This window comes from Haliotis rufescens, unplaced genomic scaffold, assembly GCF_023055435.1.
Source record: "Haliotis rufescens isolate VD_foot unplaced genomic scaffold, xgHalRufe1.0.p SCAF_3, whole genome shotgun sequence".
In the NCBI taxonomy this organism is placed as follows: Eukaryota; Metazoa; Mollusca; class Gastropoda; order Lepetellida; family Haliotidae; genus Haliotis; species Haliotis rufescens.
Genome location: NW_025964001.1, coordinates 64,617,953 through 64,637,802, shown reverse-complemented (window position 1 = coordinate 64,637,802; position 19,850 = coordinate 64,617,953). Strand labels below are relative to the sequence as shown.

Below are 19,850 nucleotides of genomic sequence, written 5' to 3'. Positions count from 1 at the left end.
TGACGACAACCACAGGTGGTAGGGTTGTCCTGTGTGATAATGACGACAACCACAGGTGGTAGGGTTGTGCTGTGTGATAATGACGACAACCACAGGTGATAGGGTTGTGCTGTGTGAAGATGACGACAACCACAGGTGGTAGGGTTGTCCTGTGTGATAATGACGACAACCACAGGTGGTAGGGTTGTGCTGTGTGATAATGACAACCACAGGTGGTAGGGTTGTGCTGTGTGATAATGACGACAACCACAGGTGGTAGGGTTGTGCTGTGTGATAATGACGACAACCACAGGTGGTAGGGTTGTCCTGTGTGATAATGACGACAACCACAGGTGGTAGGGTTGTGCTGTGTGAAGATGACGACAACCACAGGTGGTAGGGTTGTGCTGTGTGAAGATGACGACAACCACAGGTGGTAGGGTTGTCCTGTGTGATAATGACAACCACAGGTGGTAGGGTTGTCCTGTGTGATAATGACGACAACCACAGGTGATAGGATTGTGCTGTGTGAAGATAATGACAACCACAGGTGGTAGGGTTGTGCTGTGTGAAGATGACGACAACCACAGGTGATAGGGTTGTCCTATGTGAAGATGACGACAACCACAGGTGGTAGGGTTGTCCTGTGTGAAGATGACGACAACCACAGGTGGTAGGGTTGTCCTGTGTGATAATGACGACAACCACAGGTGGTAGGGTTGTCCTGTGTGATAATGACGACAACCACAGGCGGTAGGGTTGTCCTGTGTGAAGATGACGACAACCACAGGTGGTAGGGTTGTGCTGTGTGAAGATGACGACAACCACAGGTGATAGGGTTGTCCTATGTGAAGATGACGACAACCACAGGTGGTAGGGTTGTCCTGTGTGAAGATGACGACAACCACAGGTGGTAGGGTTGTCCTGTGTGATAATGACGACAACCACAGGTGGTAGGGTTGCCCTGTGTGAAGATGACGATAACCACAGGTGATAGGATTGTCCTATGTGAAGATGACGACAACCACAGGTGGTAGGGTTGTCCTGTGTAATAATGATGACAACCACAGGTGGTAGGGTTGCCCTGTGTGATAATGACGACATAAAGCTTTAACATAAGTACTCGTTGCACAAGAAGTAATTAGGATCACCGAAAGAGAAGGGCAGTTTCTGTTTTGTGCACACGAAGACGTAGTTGCTTTGTCAGGCACTGTATATTAATATTTACTTTGAAATTAACGTCACAATTGCCTCGTTGGTGTAAAACGTCAGGAATGCCTACACCTGTATCACAAACGAAAACTAAAAGCATAACATGCAACATATATTTGAATAATATACTATGAATTTTACCAATGTAACCTGTTTCAGCAGTTAATAGAGATTGAGTATTCCCCGGTGCTGAGTTACCTCAATCATTCTGTGTCTTTCAGGGTCTTTTATCATACGCAGTTTTCCAAATTTATCAACAGAGTCTTTAAAATCAACGTTTGAAGTCCGAATTTTCTCATAAACTAAGATTTATATGGTGAGTTACTTAGACAACGTATGTAGAATTTTCTAAGAGTCAATCATTCCTACACCTTTGGCATAGAAGTCCCATTAAAATATATAAGCATTCGACGAAACTGATTTGGTCCAACCATTGAGCTGAAAATATATGCTGTTATACTAAACATCAAATCAGTTATATTACTTAAAAACAACGTTTAATTTCCCCAACAGATGTATATTTGAAAACATCAACAAATCTCACATAAGGTCATCCGGTCACAGCTGCCAGATCTCTCAATCTACATTCAATCTTTCTCTACTGAAAGCTGCTGGCCGAACGACTGATTCTGATTTGGTGTGGTTGTAGTAGACACCCTGCAGGATGGCGCCAGCATACTAGGGTGAGGCGAGGAGACAGGATTAAGTACATAACATAAGCTGGCTGCACGCTTTACGCAAGTGGTTCTAATGCAAGTCTGTCGTGTGTTTTCATATCGTTGGATACCTGTTATAATAAAGAAAGAAAAACAAAAAAGTATGTAATTTGTTGAATACAGTTTTGGGAGAGTTATGCAAAAGATGTTTGAATACAGTTTAAGGGGAGTTATGCAATAGATGTTTGAATAATGTTTGGTTGAGGGAAGTATATGGCGCTGAATCAGAGTGAGTGGTCAGCCGGGTTTATAACTATATCAACAATCATATTATATGCAGGCAAAGTGAACCACATCAGTGTTTTGAATCCTAAAACTTACTGGATTGGGAAGGTATGCTTTAGTCATGAATGAAGAGTAATTACAATTTGAGATATTTAATATGTGGTCAGCTGAGATTTGATTCAATTTGTGTAAGTTAATACTTATAATATATCCTGATCCTTAATGTTTTGATCATAAGTGGATAGTGTAAAGTAGTGTAAAGTTCAAGTGGCCTCTGTGACGGATTGTCTGAAGAATACCCAATGAACAAAACCAAAGGCCTCAGTTACATTTATATTGTCGATTGTTACTTCATCTCTACATACTGGATTTAGTTTAATGTCAGTATTGATGAGTTATAATCAGCACAAAATCAAAATCGTAACTAAAATACACATTATCAGTCAGAAGTACATGTTGTGCATGTACCAACATTTTCTACGCACATTGCCAACTCCACATAATACTTCTTAAAATTACCAGATATAGGAATCTATCTTATGCATGTGCCAACAGATTCTCAGTGCATCAACAATGAACACAAGTAATTTACAAAATCATAGGATTGCAATCTGTGCATGAGTCAACAGTTTCATATACATTCATATTTGGCAATACCAGATGATTAAATCATCAACTGATAGGATCTAGGAATGCATACTATGCATGGGTCCACAGATATTCATTAGAGGGTCAATCACCGCATGATTTAGCTTTCAAGGTCCTTGGGTTGGGGAACCAGTACATGTACTTACAGTTTATAATACCGTTGATCACCAGTATACGTACTAACAGTTTATAAGACCGTTGATCACCAGTACATGTACTTACAGTTTATAATACCGTTGATCACCAGTACATGTACTTACAGTTTATAATAGCGTTGATCACCAGTATACGTACTAACAGTTTATAAGACCGTTGATCACCAGTACATGTACCAACAGTTTATAAGACCGTTGATCACCAGTACATGTACCAACAGTTTATAATACCGTTGATCACAAGTACATGTACTTACAGTTTATAATACCGTTGATCACCAGTACATGTACTTACAGTTTATAAGACCGTTGATCACCAATACATGTACTTACAGTTTATAATACCGTTGATCACCAGTACATGTACTTACAGTTTATAAGACCGTTGATCACCAGTGCATGTACTAACAGTTTATAAGACCGTTGATCACCAGTACATGTACCAACAATTTATAATACCGTTGATCACCAGTATACGTACTAACAGTTTATAAGACCGTTGATCACCAGTACATGTACTAACAGTTTATAAGACCGTTGATCACCAGTGCATGTACTAACAGTTTATAAGACCGTTGATCACCAGTACATGTACCAACAATTTATAATACCGTTGATCACCAGTATACGTACTAACAGTTTATAAGACCGTTGATCACCAGTACATGTACTAACAGTTTATAAGACCGTTGATCACCAGTACATGTACCAACAGTTTATAAGACCGTTGATCACCAGTATACGTACTAACAGTTTATAAGACCGTTGATCACCAGTACATGTACTAACAGTTTATAAGACCGTTGATCACCAGTACATGTACTTACAGTTTATAAGACCGTTGATCACCAATACATGTACTTACAGTTTATAATACCGTTGATCACCAGTACATGTACTAACAGTTTATAAGACCGTTGATCACCAATACATGTACTAACAGTTTATAATACCGTTGATCACCAGTATACGTACTAACAGTTTATAAGACCGTTGATCACCAGTACATGTACTAACAGTTTATAATACCGTTGATCACCAGTACATGTACTAACAGTTTATAAGACCGTTGATCACCAGTACATGTACTAACAGTTTATAAGACCGTTGATCACCAGTATACGTACTAACAGTTTATAAGACCGTTGATCACAAGTACATGTACTAACAGTTTATAAGACCGTTGATCACCAGTACATGTACTAACAGTTTATAAGACCGTTGATCACCAGTACATGTACCAACAGTTTATAAGACCGTTGATCACCAGTACATGTACCAACAGTTTATAAGACCGTTGATCACCAGTACATGTACCAACAGTTTATAATACCGTTGATCACCAGTATACGTACTAACAGTTTATAAGACCGTTGATCACCAGTACATGTACCAACAGTTTATAAGACCGTTGATCACCAGTACATGTACCAACAGTTTATAATACCGTTGATCACCAGTACATGTACTTACAGTTTATAATACCGTTGATCACAAGTACATGTACTTACAGTTTATAATACCGTTGATCACCAGTACATGTACTAACAGTTTATAATACCGTTGATCATCAGTACATGTACTAACAGTTTATAATACCGTTGATCACCAGTATACGTACTAACAGTTTAAAAGACCGTTGATCACCAGTACATGTACTTACAGTTTATAATACCGTTGATCACCAGTACATGTACTTACAGTTTATAAGACCGTTGATCACCAGTACATGTACTAACAGTTTATAATACCGTTGATCACCAATACATGTACTAACAGTTTATAATACCGTTGATCACCAGTACATGTACTAACAGTTTATAAGACCGTTGATCACCTGTACATGTACTTACAGTTTATAAGACCGTTGATCATCAGTACATGTACTAACAATTTATAATACCGTTGATCACCTGTACATGTACCAACAGTTTATAAGACCGTTGATCACCAGTATACGTACTAACAATTTATAATACCGTTGATCACCTGTACATGTACTTACAGTTTATAATACCGTTGATCACCAGTATACGTACTAACAGTTTATAAGACCGTTGATCACCAGTACATGTACCAACAGTTTATAAGACCGTTGATCACCAGTACATGTACCAACAGTTTATAATACCGTTGATCACCAGTACATGTACTTACAGTTTATAATACCGTTGATCACCAGTACATGTACTTACAGTTTATAAGACCGTTGATCACCAATACATGTACTTACAGTTTATAATACCGTTGATCACCAGTACATGTACCAACAGTCTATAAGACCGTTGATCACCAGTGCATGTACTAACAGTTTATAAGACCGTTGATCACCAGTACATGTACTAACAATTTATAATACCGTTGATCACCAGTACATGTACTAACAGTTTATAAGACCGTTGATCACCAGTACATGTACTAACAGTTTATAAGACCGTTGATCACCAGTACATGTACCAACAGTTTATAAGACCGTTGATCACCAGTATACGTACTAACAGTTTATAATACCGTTGATCACCAGTACATGTACTTACAGTTTATAAGACCGTTGATCACCAGTACATGTACTTACAGTTTATAAGACCCTTGATCACCAATACATGTACTTACAGTTTATAATACCGTTGATCACCAGTACATGTACTAACAGTTTATAAGACCATTGATCACCAGTACATGTACTAACAGTTTATAATACCGTTGATCACCAGTATACGTACTAACAGTTTATAAGACCGTTGATCACCAGTACATGTACTAACAGTTTATAATACCGTTGATCACCAGTACATGTACTAACAGTTTATAAGACCGTTGATCACCAGTACATGTACTTACAGTTTATAAGACCGTTGATCACCAGTATACGTACTAACAGTTTATAAGACCGTTGATCACCAGTACATGTACTAACAGTTTATAAGACCGTTGATCACCAGTACATGTACGAACAGTTTATAAGACCGTTGATCACCAGTACATGTACCAACAGTTTATAAGACCGTTGATCACCAGTACATGTACCAACAGTTTATAAGACCGTTGATCACCAGTACATGTACCAACAGTTTATAATACCGTTGATCACCAGTATACGTACTAACAATTTATAAGACCGTTGATCACCAGTACATGTACCAACAGTTTATAAGACCGTTGATCACCAGTATACGTACTAACAGTTTATAAGACCGTTGATCACCAGTACATGTACTTACAGTTTATAATACCGTTGATCACCAGTACATGTACTAACAGTTTATAAGACCGTTGATCACCAGTGCATGTACTAACAGTTTATAATACCGTTGATCACCAGTACATGTACTTACAGTTTATAATACCGTTGATCACCAGTATACGTACTAACAGTTTATAAGACCGTTGATCACCAGTACATGTACTTACAGTTTATAATACCGTTGATCACCAGTACATGTACCAACAGTTTATAAGACCGTTGATCACCAGTGCATGTACTAACAGTTTATAAGACCGTTGATCATCAGTACATGTACTAACAATTTATAATACCGTTGATCACCTGTACATGTTCATTTACAGAATCCTGTAATGTGAAGACTATTTTAAGCACAAAGTCACACATCACGTGATGTTGTTGTACACACTCCTAGGAATGAATATATGCAGTTTGTATGTATCTTGTCAATCACCGCGTAAGTACTCAGGTGTTGGGGTTTGGCTGAGCTGTATAAGCACTTTAAGTCTGTTCTTCATACACTTCCTATCTGTTTTTCATACACTTCCTGTTGTCACCAGATGCAGGAATCTGTCTTGTACACGTGCCAACAGATTCCAGGGGCACAGACAATGAACAAATAAAAGTAATTTACAAAATCATAGGATTGCAATCTGTGCATGTACGTTCCAACAGATTCGAAGTGCACAGACAATGAACACATGAAAGTAATTAACAAAATCAAAGGATTGCAATCTGTGCATATGCCAACAGTTTCATATACATTCATATTTGTCAAAACCGCATGATTACTGTATTGACAAATAGGATCTAAGCATGAATGCTATCCCTGTGTCCACAGATATTCAGTGGATAGTCAATCAACACATGATTTATCTACAAAGTCCTTGGATTGAGACAGTAATTCCTGCACTAACAGTTTATAATACCATTGATAACCCGTACATGTTTATTTACATATTCCTGGAATGTGCGCACGTTTTAAGCACAAAGTCAGTCACCACATGCTATTGTCTTAACCACTCCTAGGAATTAATAGGTGCAGTTTATATGCACATTGTCGGTCACCACTTGGGTTTTAGGAGTGTGTGCGGGTATCGCGAACGACTTGTATCATCACTATTTGATAGTGATTCATAAACACATGTTCATGATATAGTTGGAATCGTACAATCGACTCTGGTTTTAGCAGAGCTTTCTACTGAATATGGAAAGGGTTTTGTTGCTTTTATTTACAGTCAGTCGATCTAAAATCTCGATCGCTCCAGCTACACACGCCTTGACGACCCTGTCCTAGCCGAGCCTGTCCTGTCCATGTAAATGTGTATTGGGAGATGGACTGAAACTTAGTAAACTTATGTGAGTATCAAACCTTGTATTAGTCCAGTATGTGTGTGCGCCGGTACATGAATGTTTATGTAGTTAATGAGCATCAGACGCCTCACTCCTTGACTCCTGGCTATGCGGGTTGTAGAGTCATGGCTTACATTGACCATGACGACACATAACGGCAATACGTTTAAGTAGCTGTTTAGTGTTTAGGGTCCCTTTACGCCCCAAAACGCAGTTACGACAATAGGTACAAGTATATATCAACAGAATGAATGTTCTAAATGTGGCAGACATGCCTATGGTTATGATTATGACAGACATGTACTTCTACACTGTGAATATTTTATAAATGATCGAAATGAATTCTTCTCCACCCTCATTGACAAACTGGAAATCGAAAGTTATGTTCAAATTGAACTTCTGGAAGAAAATGACATGCTCGCACTATTCTGGGGCTCATTAAACATACAATCTGGAATTATGAACCAGTTTACATGGGAAAACATATCATTGATATTCTGTAAATATGTCTTAAATTTCAGATTAGATTAACCCCAAATTAATCTGACGTATCGTAATAGTGCTCACTTGTGTACATGGTAAATGACGAAAATATATGTGTGTGTGTGTGTGTGTGTGTGTGTGTGTGTGTGTGTGTGTGTGTGTGTGTGTGTGTGTGTGTGTGTGTGTGTGTATTTTATTTGTTAATATTGCACCCATCTATATAAATACTAGCACAATGCAAGATTTTGTGAATCTTCGTATGTAACATCTTGATGAAATAAAGAAATTCATTCAGAAATTCAGAAATTCATTATATCAATCAGAATGAATCGGTATCGTAACATTGGGGTGAAATACGAAGTGAGGAGGTCACATAGAATCGCCTGCACTTCCGGTACCCTCGGACAAAACGCCTGGCATTAAAACATAACTTTCTGCCCTGTTCACTGTCATTAATTCCCGAAGTACGATTATTCTTCACCATGACTATATAATGTGCATAGACATGAACCAATCACAGATAAGGGGAGACTCATGTTTGTGCCTTCAAAAAGTTGAACGCTAGACATTTTTTGATAATGGATATCTGATTGTTTGTTTGGTGAAACATGTTAATCAATTGTCACTTGTGTGTTACTAAAACTGTTCGCTAGATATACAAACAGAGAATATCAAAATAACCTTCAAGACACAAAGAGTAATTTTAATTTTAATGATAGAATAAATGCAATTTAAAGATATTCTGTCCTTGACAGAGATGAGATGTGCACCATGTAAGACATACGATTCTGTATACGAGGAGCTCTGTCTGGGAATGTTCACTGTGGCTGCAGAGGTATCCATATTCAATGTAAAGGTGGGAATGCTTCTGTACGTGAACTACGTCATGCGTGACGTCATCAGTGTATGTGGATGACCCATCGTCAGGAAATGATTGAACCGCCTTTACGAGTTTTCGTTGTTATTTGCTCCTGGCCCAAATATGTCTGGAAATGTTTACAGAGGCTGCAGAGGTATCCCTGTGTAGTGTACAAGTAGGGATGCTGTCAAATATGAGTGAGTGAGTGAGTGAATATGGTTTTAAGCAGCTTTTAACAATATTCCAGCAATACCACGGCGGGGGACACCAGAAATGAGCTTCACACATTGTACCCATGTCGGGAATGGAACCCTGTCAAATATGACCCACGTGTACCAAACTCCGCACTGGACATGACATTTCAGAATAATACATGGAAAATAAATTTTCGACAAACCTGTGAGGGTAGTCAATTAATATTTTCAACTGCAATTTAACTTTACTCGAATCATCCATGCAAAGTAAATTATTTAGGGATCCGTTAACGTTAGCTTAAAGCAATAAATTAATTCTTTCATATGAAATGAATGATCATTTATCTACCTTCCACTACTCACCAAACGCTGTTTTCAAACACACGAGTGACTCGCAAAACACTACCATAACTCTATTGCGCAGCAGAAAGATTTGTGGGTAACTGTGTCATGAGGACGTAGGCCTGGGCGCTGGAGGGAAACAAGGTAGGAGGGGTGTCGATCGTGATTACAAACCAAGTGCTGATAACCGAGAGCGGTTGTTCTCTGGCGTTCACATTTCATTCTAATGTACTTACAATGGCAGCTCTCGGTGAATGGAACATCAAGTCAATCTACCAAGCACAACGAGTAGATTCTACTTTCGATATTACAAACACAAATACAAACGGGTTAGACGAGTGTGGGGGTTATTCAGTAGTAATGCGCCAGATATGGATGTAAAACCAATACAGCAAACCATTTGAATTTATATTTCATTATGCAATACATGCATGGGTTTAAATAACATGCGTAATTGTAGTATTGATAAATGTTTGAAATAAATTCTGAACAAGGAGTATGTCTACTTTCGATATGACTCGCACCATGGGTATTGCCAACGTGACGGAAATAATTCAAGGTCAAGGTCAATGTGGATGAATGGACACGTTTTTATTTTCTATTTTATTTTCATTGTTATTTTTGTATGGAAAGAAGATCTAAATAGGTTCTGTTGTGGTTATGTTTGGTAATAAAACAATGTAGTGATACATAACTATCAATGTTTCGAAACATTTAAAACCTCAGGAAATTCATCCAATAATGAATAAACGGTAAATCTACACTCATATCAGTCAAATGTACTCACGGGCCATTTAAACGCAATGTTTCTGCATTGGATTCTAGTGTAAACATTAAATTTACAAAATATATACAAGAGCTATTCTTCGTCAGCATCCTACTGTTTGACCCCCCACCCCACCCCCCACCCCCTTTCCCCCCCTTTCAGTATATTGTAATCAATGTGTGTTGATACATAGTGCTGCTCACAGTGTGTATGCTTTCGACATCGCTAAACATTAATTATTTTGTAAGTTTATTTATTAAGTCTTTGAATGGTATTTAAAAGTGATTCATGTTTATTATTTTTGTTGTTTAACGCCGCGCTCAGCAATATTCCAGCTGTATGACGGCGGTCTGTAAATAATCGAGTCTGGACCAGAAAATCCAGTGATTGATATCATGAGCATCGATCCACGCAATAGGGATCGATGACATGCATCAACCAAGTCAACCTGACTACCCGTGATGGTTAAATAACCAATTATATTATATTGATTATAAGTTTTGTTCATAAATCCCAACTCTGGCTTATATCAATGTGTGATACCGTGTGGTTGAATGAAAGTCAAATGAGCTTATTTCATTACCTGCCTGCCCGACGTTGCAGCTTCTGTGAGCATGTTCTCCACAGAAACCACTTAACCAATAACCTGACTCTTCACATGCATTTCCCCACCAATGACAATACTGCAATTTGTTCACAAGGTTTGAATTCGATTTTGTTAAAAATGTAACGGAATTTGGTACATGGATGATTGGTTAGTAGTGGGGCTCATGTTTTAAGATATCATAAATTAAGTTTATCTGATATTTGCACTATGACCATGCTCTTGCAGTAATTCTGCTAAAACGCACTCTAGTCTACTCTGAAACCACTGGACCAACGAAGCTGATACTTTACATACTTGCTTCAAAAGTGATGTTACCCGAATTTGTTATGTTATGATTCCGACTTTCAATATGGCCACTGAAACAACCTTTTTTCGAAACGGTTTTGACGTGGTCATGTACCGATTAACTGCGACATATATGAATGGATGTGTACTAATTATTTATGCTGCAAGAAAAAAATATCAAGTTTTGCCATCTGTGCCATGTCATCATGCTTCGACAGAAATATTTTTAAGAAATTAGAGGTTGCCAGTGGTGTCCACTGCACATAAAAATGTATGTCTTCCTCTTTATAGATGGCAGCCGCCAGAAAGCTGGACAGTGTGCATGAGAACTTCTTGACCTGTTCCATATGTACGGAGGGATACAAAGACCCCTGTACTCTGACCTGTGGACACACCTTCTGTAAGGGCTGCCTGGGGGAATTCCTGAAAACCAGACAAGACGCCATCAGAGCCAAGTCCATCCCGTGTCCCTACTGTCGTCAGATGACCCGAGTTCCCAGGCCTGACAGACCAGTGGAGGAGTGGGTGAAACAGATCAAGCCCAGTTTTCTCATACAGGGACTTCTGGACACTCTAGCCTGTGGGGGAGGTACTGATCATGGTAAGTAAATATGAGTGAGGTCAAGATGAAACTGTTGCTGCGACAAGAGGGCTATCAAGTAAAGAATGTCTTGAATCAGTGTTTCTCATACATATACTTCAGGACACCCTGTCCTGAGGTATTCAGTAACCACAGGTGTAACTAAATGTTCATTCCCCAGGATAAGCCTAAATAAACCCCGTGTCCTTTCAGCTTGTACATACCTCATCTACTCTTAGCCATGTTAGTTTGGGTTGGAATATACTCATGGTTTGGCTGTTGCAAATGTACAGCTAATGTACTTAGTGCACTCAGAACGTGGTAGGCAATCCTACCAAGGAGTGGTCAAAGTAGAGTTATCGCCTAAAACTACTTAAACACTGTTGTCATTTGTAGAATAATGGATTATGGTAGGATTATGTTTATTCTGCTAAACCACACGTGTTGCGTGAACAAAATTTGAAGACCCGAGCCGATAACAGCAAGTGTAATTATATACCCGCCCCCCAAAATATGGTAGAAGACCACATAGAAAACATGCCAGTTGCTTCTAAGACGTGAATCCTGATTGATTAGGTACGTTTTGCTTTTCGTTTGAAGATGGGGCATAATTTTATCCGACGGAGGTGAAGCAAGTAGTAGAACATATGCATTGAAAAGTATCGATCAAGCAGCGGCACATTGTAACTAGAGACGTACATGTTCAAGAGTATTTATATCTGACACATTGATAGGTGGGATGAGGATTATGAATATGTTACAGTACTAGTCAGGTGAAGAAAGTATAGATGCACATGTACACTGATAATAGACAATGGACGTTACTGCTTTTTTTATGTTGATGCTGTTTCCATATATTTGTCTCTCTACTAAGAGTAAGGGCCCAGTTAATTCATTTGTGTATCCCAAAACCACCCCAAGACAAATATATTTGTTAAAGTTAGTCGTTATTGTAAGTACTCTATCAGGTTTAAGTATGTTTGATTTCATGTTTTATATAAACAGTAATCAGCACCACATGTTAACGTATTGTGTGTTATTATATTAGGAAGTCTACTGATGGTAGCCAATATGGTTCAGTGGACATGGATAACATGCTTGGGCGATACAATGCTGTGATGTGAAAATAGACATGAGTTTATGGAAAAGGCAGTTAACATAACTATTTGCATCTCTAGGTAATGCCAACAGTTGCTTCTCCTGCGAGAAACTTGGGGATAAAAGTGAGGCCAGGTCCCACTGCCAGGACTGTTCTGTCCCGCTCTGTGACAGATGTGTCAAGATGCACTTGGCCAATCCTGCGACATCAGAACATGACATAGGTGACATTGGAGATGGCGCAAAGGGCAGCAGACGGCGAAGACAAAGGTGCACGGAGCACAATGAAGTTGTGGACTTCTGCTGTAGAGATTGCAATAAAGCAATATGCCAAAAATGTTGTATCATATATCACAGAACATGCATCTCCGTGGTCACTATTCAGTCCCTCATGTCTGAGATGAAACGTGCTCTGACACAAAATGAGGGCTTGTTCAGACGTCAGTTTGAAGACACAAACAAATCACTTCTACAAAACATGTCTCAGATTGATGCGATTGACCACAACAAAGCCTCAGTTGAGTCAGAGATCAGACATGCCTCACAACGGGCCATAGACGTGATCAAACAGAAGGAAAAACAACTGCTGGCCGAACTGAATGACATGGCAGATAAGCAGTCTGGAAAACTGAGAGGACGGATGAAGTCCAAAGAAATAGACATGCAGATGTATCAACAATACATAGAATACATTTCCCAGGTGTTGAAGTCAATGAGTGAGACTGACATGTTTGATATTTACCAGAATTGTCAGTCAGGGGCAATGGCTGCTGCAGCAGACAGGGCTGTCAAATTTACAGATATTCCCGAGTCAGAAGTTGTATTCATTAGCGAAATAGATGTTTGGAACATTAACAAGCATGTCGGATTAGGTAGACTGGAGTTGGGGAGATTCGACATCATGGGTACCCCTCTGTTAAGTCACACAGTCAATCCTAGGTTAGAGGATGACAAAGCGAAGCCCGACCCTCATGATGCCATGGTCCTCGATGTGGATGGTGAAGAGATACTGGTCATAGCAGACTACAATAATAAATGCCTGAAATCCTTTTTCACAAAAGATAGCCAATCACAACAAAGAAAATTAAAACTTGCAAGTTTCCCACACTCTTTGTCAAGACTAGGAGAAAACCTGCTGGCTTTAGCATTCTGGTCAAGCAATGAAATTCTAGTTGTACAGGTGACCCCTGACCCTGTACTGAAGTCACATGTTACTACAAAGAAGAAGTACAGATGCCTTGCAGCCTTGAGTAAATCAATATTAGCAGCAGGTTGTGTATATCCCGCCTGTGTCGACATCCTGAATATATCTGGGGTACTGCTGAGGTCAATCAGTACACTCAACGCAGTAGAGAACCTGCTATGTGACCCGAGGTTCCTCTGTGCTACACCTCGTGGCCACATCCTGGTGTCAAATGATTGCTCAAACTTTCTCTACTGTATGACACCAGAGGGGGAGGCTGTGTTCACCTACAGACCCACAGGAGAAGCTGCAATGAGAGGGCCACGAGGTATCACAACTACCAGAACAGGACACATTCTGGTGGCGGACAAATGGACAAACAAGGTAACACTACTGACAGCAGCAGGGGAGTTTGTCCGAGACCTTCTGACATCGAAGGATGGAATCGAGCAGCCGTATGGTTTGTCTGTCCATGGAGATAAACTGTTTGTGACACAGCGCAATACAACTGTTAAGGTATTTCATTGCTCGAGGTCTGTGTAATCACTATTATGTCAAGAATATTCCATCTACCATTTGTCAAGCAGTGAGTCAGTTTTATTTTAGTGCATCATAGTTGTTGATTTTTTTAGTGTGGCTTTGTACTGAAAATCATGCAACTATATTTTTGACATTCTGATAAAAACAACCCAATTGGGATTGACAGGATGATCGGATGCAGTTGCAATTCTTTGAAATACAAGAAACATCATTTTAAGCTTACTTTGCTGATTAGAAGTTGCTCTGCTTTTGTCTTACTTTGTTGTCACTTAATACAGCTGAAAAGCACTTGTATGAACTTTTGCAATTATTCCCCTGAAGGTTTGTTTTCTTTTGTCTGCTCTCAATGTTTTGTCCACTGTTCTAGGAAACAAAACGTTAAACTTTAAGTCTTTACTGTCTACATGTACCTGTACTGTAGGTTTGTTTTCTTTTGTCTGCTCTCAATGTTATGTCCACTGTTTTAGGAAACAAAACATTAAACAGTATGACATTATTGTCTACATGTTACTGTACTGTAGGTTTGTTTTCTTTTGTTTGCTCTCAATGTTATGTCCACTGTTTTAGGAAACATAACGTTAAACATTATGTCTTTATTGTCTACATGTACCTGTACTGTAGGTTTGTTTTCTTTTGTCTGCTCTCAATGTTTTGTCCACTGTTTTAGGAAACATAACATTAAACAGTATGTCTTTATTGTCTACATGTTACTGTACTGAAGGCTGTTTTCTGTAAATGGCTTCACTTTTCAAAAAAGGTCAAACATGTGATTGGTCCTTTGTTATATATCGATTACTCTTACATATATACTCAATTCCAAATGAAAGCACATCCTAAAGTATGGACGTCGCCATCTGAGATTCGCCATGGACAATGACACAGGACCCACTTGCACAAAGCGATCTTAGCGCTACGACTATTGTAAGCCTATGTTAAAGTATGAGAGTTACGATCATCTTAGCGCTAAGATTGCTTTGTGCAAGTGGGTCCAGGTCTGTGGTGGGTTCTAAATGTCTGTCTAGCAGCAGTTGACACTGGTAGGTGTTGTTGGCGCAAGTGAGAACGTATCGAGTAGTACAGATGATGGGGGTTCTGCATCTGGCTCCAGTGGAAATAGTCCAGAACCATCATTGTCTATACTACTGATCGTGACCATGTCTTTACGTTAAAAGGTTCCATGTTTACGCCCGCTCTTTTGGCGACACTGCACCCTGTTCTTCAGTGCATTATCTGCCGTAGAACAGTAGATTGTTGTGTGAACGTGTAAATCTCTTGCCTTTCTTGCCGTGTTTTCCAGCTTCAATCATGATCAACACTAAATGACGATTGTTTGTGCCTAATCTGGACTTTGGCTTTTCGGTGTCACTCAAAGAATAATTGTTTAACAGTTGTTGCAACGTTTCACTTTCGTGGGTTCCTTCAATCAACAAACCATGTTTCATGTTAAAAACGTGCATGTTGCTCTTATATTATTTTGTCTCATAGATATGTACAGTCTTTGTTCAGTGTTCGATTCTTAATACAATGCATGAAACTTTTTGTGTGAAAGATTGGCATGCTTTTACTCGTTGTTTCCAACAGTATCTCGGTATTTCAAGTGATTTGTATCTCCTTGATTCAATATTTTTCTCGTTATATCCATTATTTTCTCGACATTTGGATTATTTTCTCTTTGCATGAATATTTTTCTCGTTACTTCAATTATTTTCTCGTAATCTCGATTATTTTCTCGTTATTATTATTATCCGTAATAAATTGTTCAAGTCCGTATTTTCTTGTTATTTAATTTCAAGTTTATTTCAAACATTTCAATTTATTTCACATTATATCAATTATTGTACTCGAAATTACGAGTTTTTGCTCGTAATTTCGATTATTTGCTCGTTATTTCAATAGCTTTCTCAAAATTTCAAGCTTTTGAAATAAACTTGAAATACCAAGAAAATAAGGAATGGAACAAATTATTACGGATCAACATGGATAACGAGTAAGTCCGTATATTGATCATATACTTGGATCATATGTTGGAAATTTTGTAGATATATATTCATGATATGTTTAAATATGTCAAATAAATTCTCTTTTTATGATCTTTCCAAAAATACTGTTTTAGTTTTTATACTGGACAAAAATGCTAACTACTTTGCAGCTGCTCATGAACAATATTATAACACTGGACATAATTCCCAGGGACCTAATATCCTCCGGCTCCACCAGGTGATTGATCTTAATAGTTACTTGGCTATGCCACTATTATGTAAGAAAGTGTTGAAACTCTTTTATTGAATCAAGGGAATGTTTTCTACTGCCTATCAGTTTGATTAAAATATTGCAAATTTGAAATACCATTTTTCTTCAATAGATTGTCTTTGTCATTATCTAACCGATCTATTACCAGGTATTCCGCAAAACAAATCTTCAAATGCTCATAAAACAGCAACTAATTATCGCACAAGGTTAAATCGAGTATTTTTCGGAAGCTTATCAAGGGAACTGTCATAATGTGCATGATATCATGAATGTAAAACTGCAAAATCTTTCCAATCACTTTCAAACATAATGGCGGCCTTTTTGAAAATGCCATCAGGGGGAACTTGTGCCAGGAGCTTCAGTTTGACTTTCTAAAGGTCTCCAGAAACATCCAGCTTTCTACAACTATTTTTCCAGGTTGTTGTTAATTTGTGTTTAATGCTCTTGGCCTGTGGGAACACTTTAGAAATACGTGTAATTTAGTCATCTCTTAAATTCGGAAATGCAAAGTTGAATTGAATTCCGAAATTGACCACATTATAAATACTACCCAAGGTAACATCTCTCTGTGACTACCGGTCAAAATAATCTTTAAAACTCCAGAAAACGTGGTGGCCAGTCTTTCCCATAGAACAGGAGGGAATGCTACATGAGGACGATATTGATAAAGTTAATGTTCTTAATGATTATTTTGTAGATCAAGCCTCAGTTACAGATACAGATGACGTCATTAATGATAATGCTTTTTCGGTTAATGATTATCCCTAGGGCATATATATCTATCTAATAAAGACTTAGAGTATGTATTGTTGTAGTAGTAGTATATTAAAAACTTTGGCTATTGTTTTATCGAGACCACTTTGTGGCACTTGCATGGTTTGATGGGTCAAGAAGATGTGGTAGTCGAATAGTTTTTCCCCTGGCCCTTATACCTTTACCTATGATCAGAGAGGTTTATTTAAAAGGAAACAACAATAGATGTCAGCACACTTTTATAGGCAGTGGTTTCTGCAAACGTACAGCATAGTGTCTTAGGACGCAGAACCAAACACCTTGACCTCACAGAACTGTAGTAGGTCCCCTGTACCATTCTTCCTCCCCTTCAGTCTAACATATCGTCCTTTCACAGGTCGGACACATTTTACGTTGACCGTCCTCCCTGGCACCGTGACAGCACCGTTGTAGGTCCCACACAGTGCAGCCTGGGCGCTGTGTTCAGTGGCCGGGTTCTTTGTGAACACCTCCAATGTGAAGTCGTGTAGTCTTTTTAGCTGTAACAGGTGACAATGACTTACATAACGACACTGGTTGCAACAAGAGACATCAGTTTCCTAGCTCTGCATTCCTATGTATTTCCTCATAAGTTTGCTTGATACCCGGGGATTTGCCAAGATCATGCTTTGTACTGATTGTTTAAGAAACTGGTACGATCTCATCAAAGTAGTTACTGTTCAAAGCAGTGGCCAATAAACAGAGCTCGCTATAGCTTGGCTGTATTGTGTACCAAACATGAAATATGATTAAGTATGTGAGTTCCACTTTAACATTGCAAGGGTCATTTGCTTCATTCCAGAAGTGAGAAAACATCATTAACTCTTTGTAGTAAGATCACAAAACATCTTTCAAATCACTGGAATATTTGTAGTAAAGTGCGAATCAGTGGAAATCATGCTTTTATGTATATTTTTTTATCAAGGGACAACATATGAAACTTAGTGGAAAAGTGCTTGTGTGAGTGGCAGGTGTCACCGGTAGAGCATGACATGCTTACCCTTTTTCGCAATTAACTTGTGTCATGCTTGAGCTTCAGTGATCCATTCATATTATTTTCACAAATTAAATAACTTAGCCTTTTATGCCAAATGGAATCTATTTCGGGGGATGATAGAGACTGATTATTCTCTGGCTTTTACACAAAATGCACTTGTAACACATGCTTTATATTTCTCTTTAAGGAAAGATATATAATTTCCAAAATTAACATGAATGACACTTTGCCTCATAAATTCAAATTCGTCTCACCACCAGCAATAATGGATCCGACCTTGACCTCGCAGAACTGAAGGAGGTCGCCTGAACCGTTCTTCCTCCCCTTCTGTCGGACATATCGTCCTTTTACAGATCGGATGCATTTTACATTGACCGTCTTTCCTGGCACTGTGACAGCACAATTGTAGGTTCCACACAGTGTAGCCCTCGCACCACTTTCAGTGGCCGGGTTCTTGGTGAACACCTCAAGTGTGAAGTCATGTAGTCTCTCAAATGAAACAGGTGACAATGACATTTATTATGACACTCGTTACAATGGGAAATTTCAGCGTCCTGGATCATCCTTGTGACCAGGGACACGTGGATTTGCCGGGATTATGCTGTACACATGAGGACTATTAAGCCACCAACCACTTTATAGGATATGTCCTATACATTAAAAAATGTCTGTAGTGATTCATTGTTGTTCATACGGATTTATGTGTGATATGTAGTCTCTCAGCTGTGACAATGACATATATTATGATAGTGGATGATAGTTTCGTAGCATGGCTGATCCTTTTGAAGAGATTTGTGAGAAATCAAGTGTTTAGAACCACTTCAGTGAGTGTAAGTAAGACATTCTCCTACAGGAGTCATTACCTTATTTCTGAAGTTTCGGAATGGAAGTACATGTATTTTCTCAATAGTTTGATCGATTCCGGGGATTTGCCAAGATCATAATATTTTCAGATTTGTACAAGAAACTGATACGATTTCGTCAAAGTAGATTTATAGTTTAATGTACATCGGTTCTGAAAAGTAACATTTACTCACGACAACAATCACTACTGCTTGTCACAGCAACGTCAATAATCCTCCAAATCGACTTGCCACCAGGGATGATTGTCCCCTTCTCTCACGGCAAAGCAACTGCCGTGTTTCCAGTCAGTGTAGGGGAGGCCGTCTGCAGCAACTCCAGGCAGAGCTCGCTGTTGCTGTTTGCCTCTAGCTAGGCTAATCAAGGCACTGCCTACAACATTCATGAGGTGAGGTGAAATGGGGTTGAAAGGTTGCTTACAAGATAATAGCACTAACTATTTAAATTCATTTTAACCATTTTATCATCAAGGTCATTTTGGTGTCATGTGTGAAAAACTGCCATACATGCATGATGAACCATG

The 19,850-nt window shown here is 38.8% G+C and overlaps 1 protein-coding gene across 2 annotated transcripts; it reads left to right on the top strand.

The window, feature by feature from the left end:
* The first annotated feature begins 7,414 nt into the window (after window positions 1-7,414).
* On the top strand, window positions 7,415-16,542 carry LOC124152823. 2 transcript variants are annotated; one of them, XM_048403293.1, is made up of 3 exons: window positions 7,415-7,517; window positions 11,339-11,648; window positions 12,806-16,542. In XM_048403293.1, exons 2-3 carry the CDS (start codon window positions 11,339-11,341, stop codon window positions 14,449-14,451), a joined length of 1,956 nt encoding a protein of 651 aa, XP_048259250.1. In that variant the 5' UTR covers window positions 7,415-7,517; the 3' UTR covers window positions 14,452-16,542. The 2 variants fall into 2 exon arrangements, with proteins under 2 accessions (XP_048259250.1, XP_046381826.2); XM_046525870.2 differs by lacking the exon at window positions 7,415-7,517 and adding an exon at window positions 9,456-9,533.
* Window positions 16,543-19,850: the final 3,308 nt, after the last annotated feature.

Bases quoted from the DNA above. Each gene is read 5' to 3' on its own strand.
- LOC124152823 (XM_048403293.1), top strand. From the start codon at position 11,339: ATGGCAGCCGCCAGAAAGCTGGACAGTGTGCATGAGAACTTCTTGACC. The intron at 11,649-12,805 runs GTAAGTAAATAT...TTGCATCTCTAG, and splicing joins TGGGGGAGGTACTGATCATG to GTAATGCCAACAGTTGCTTC.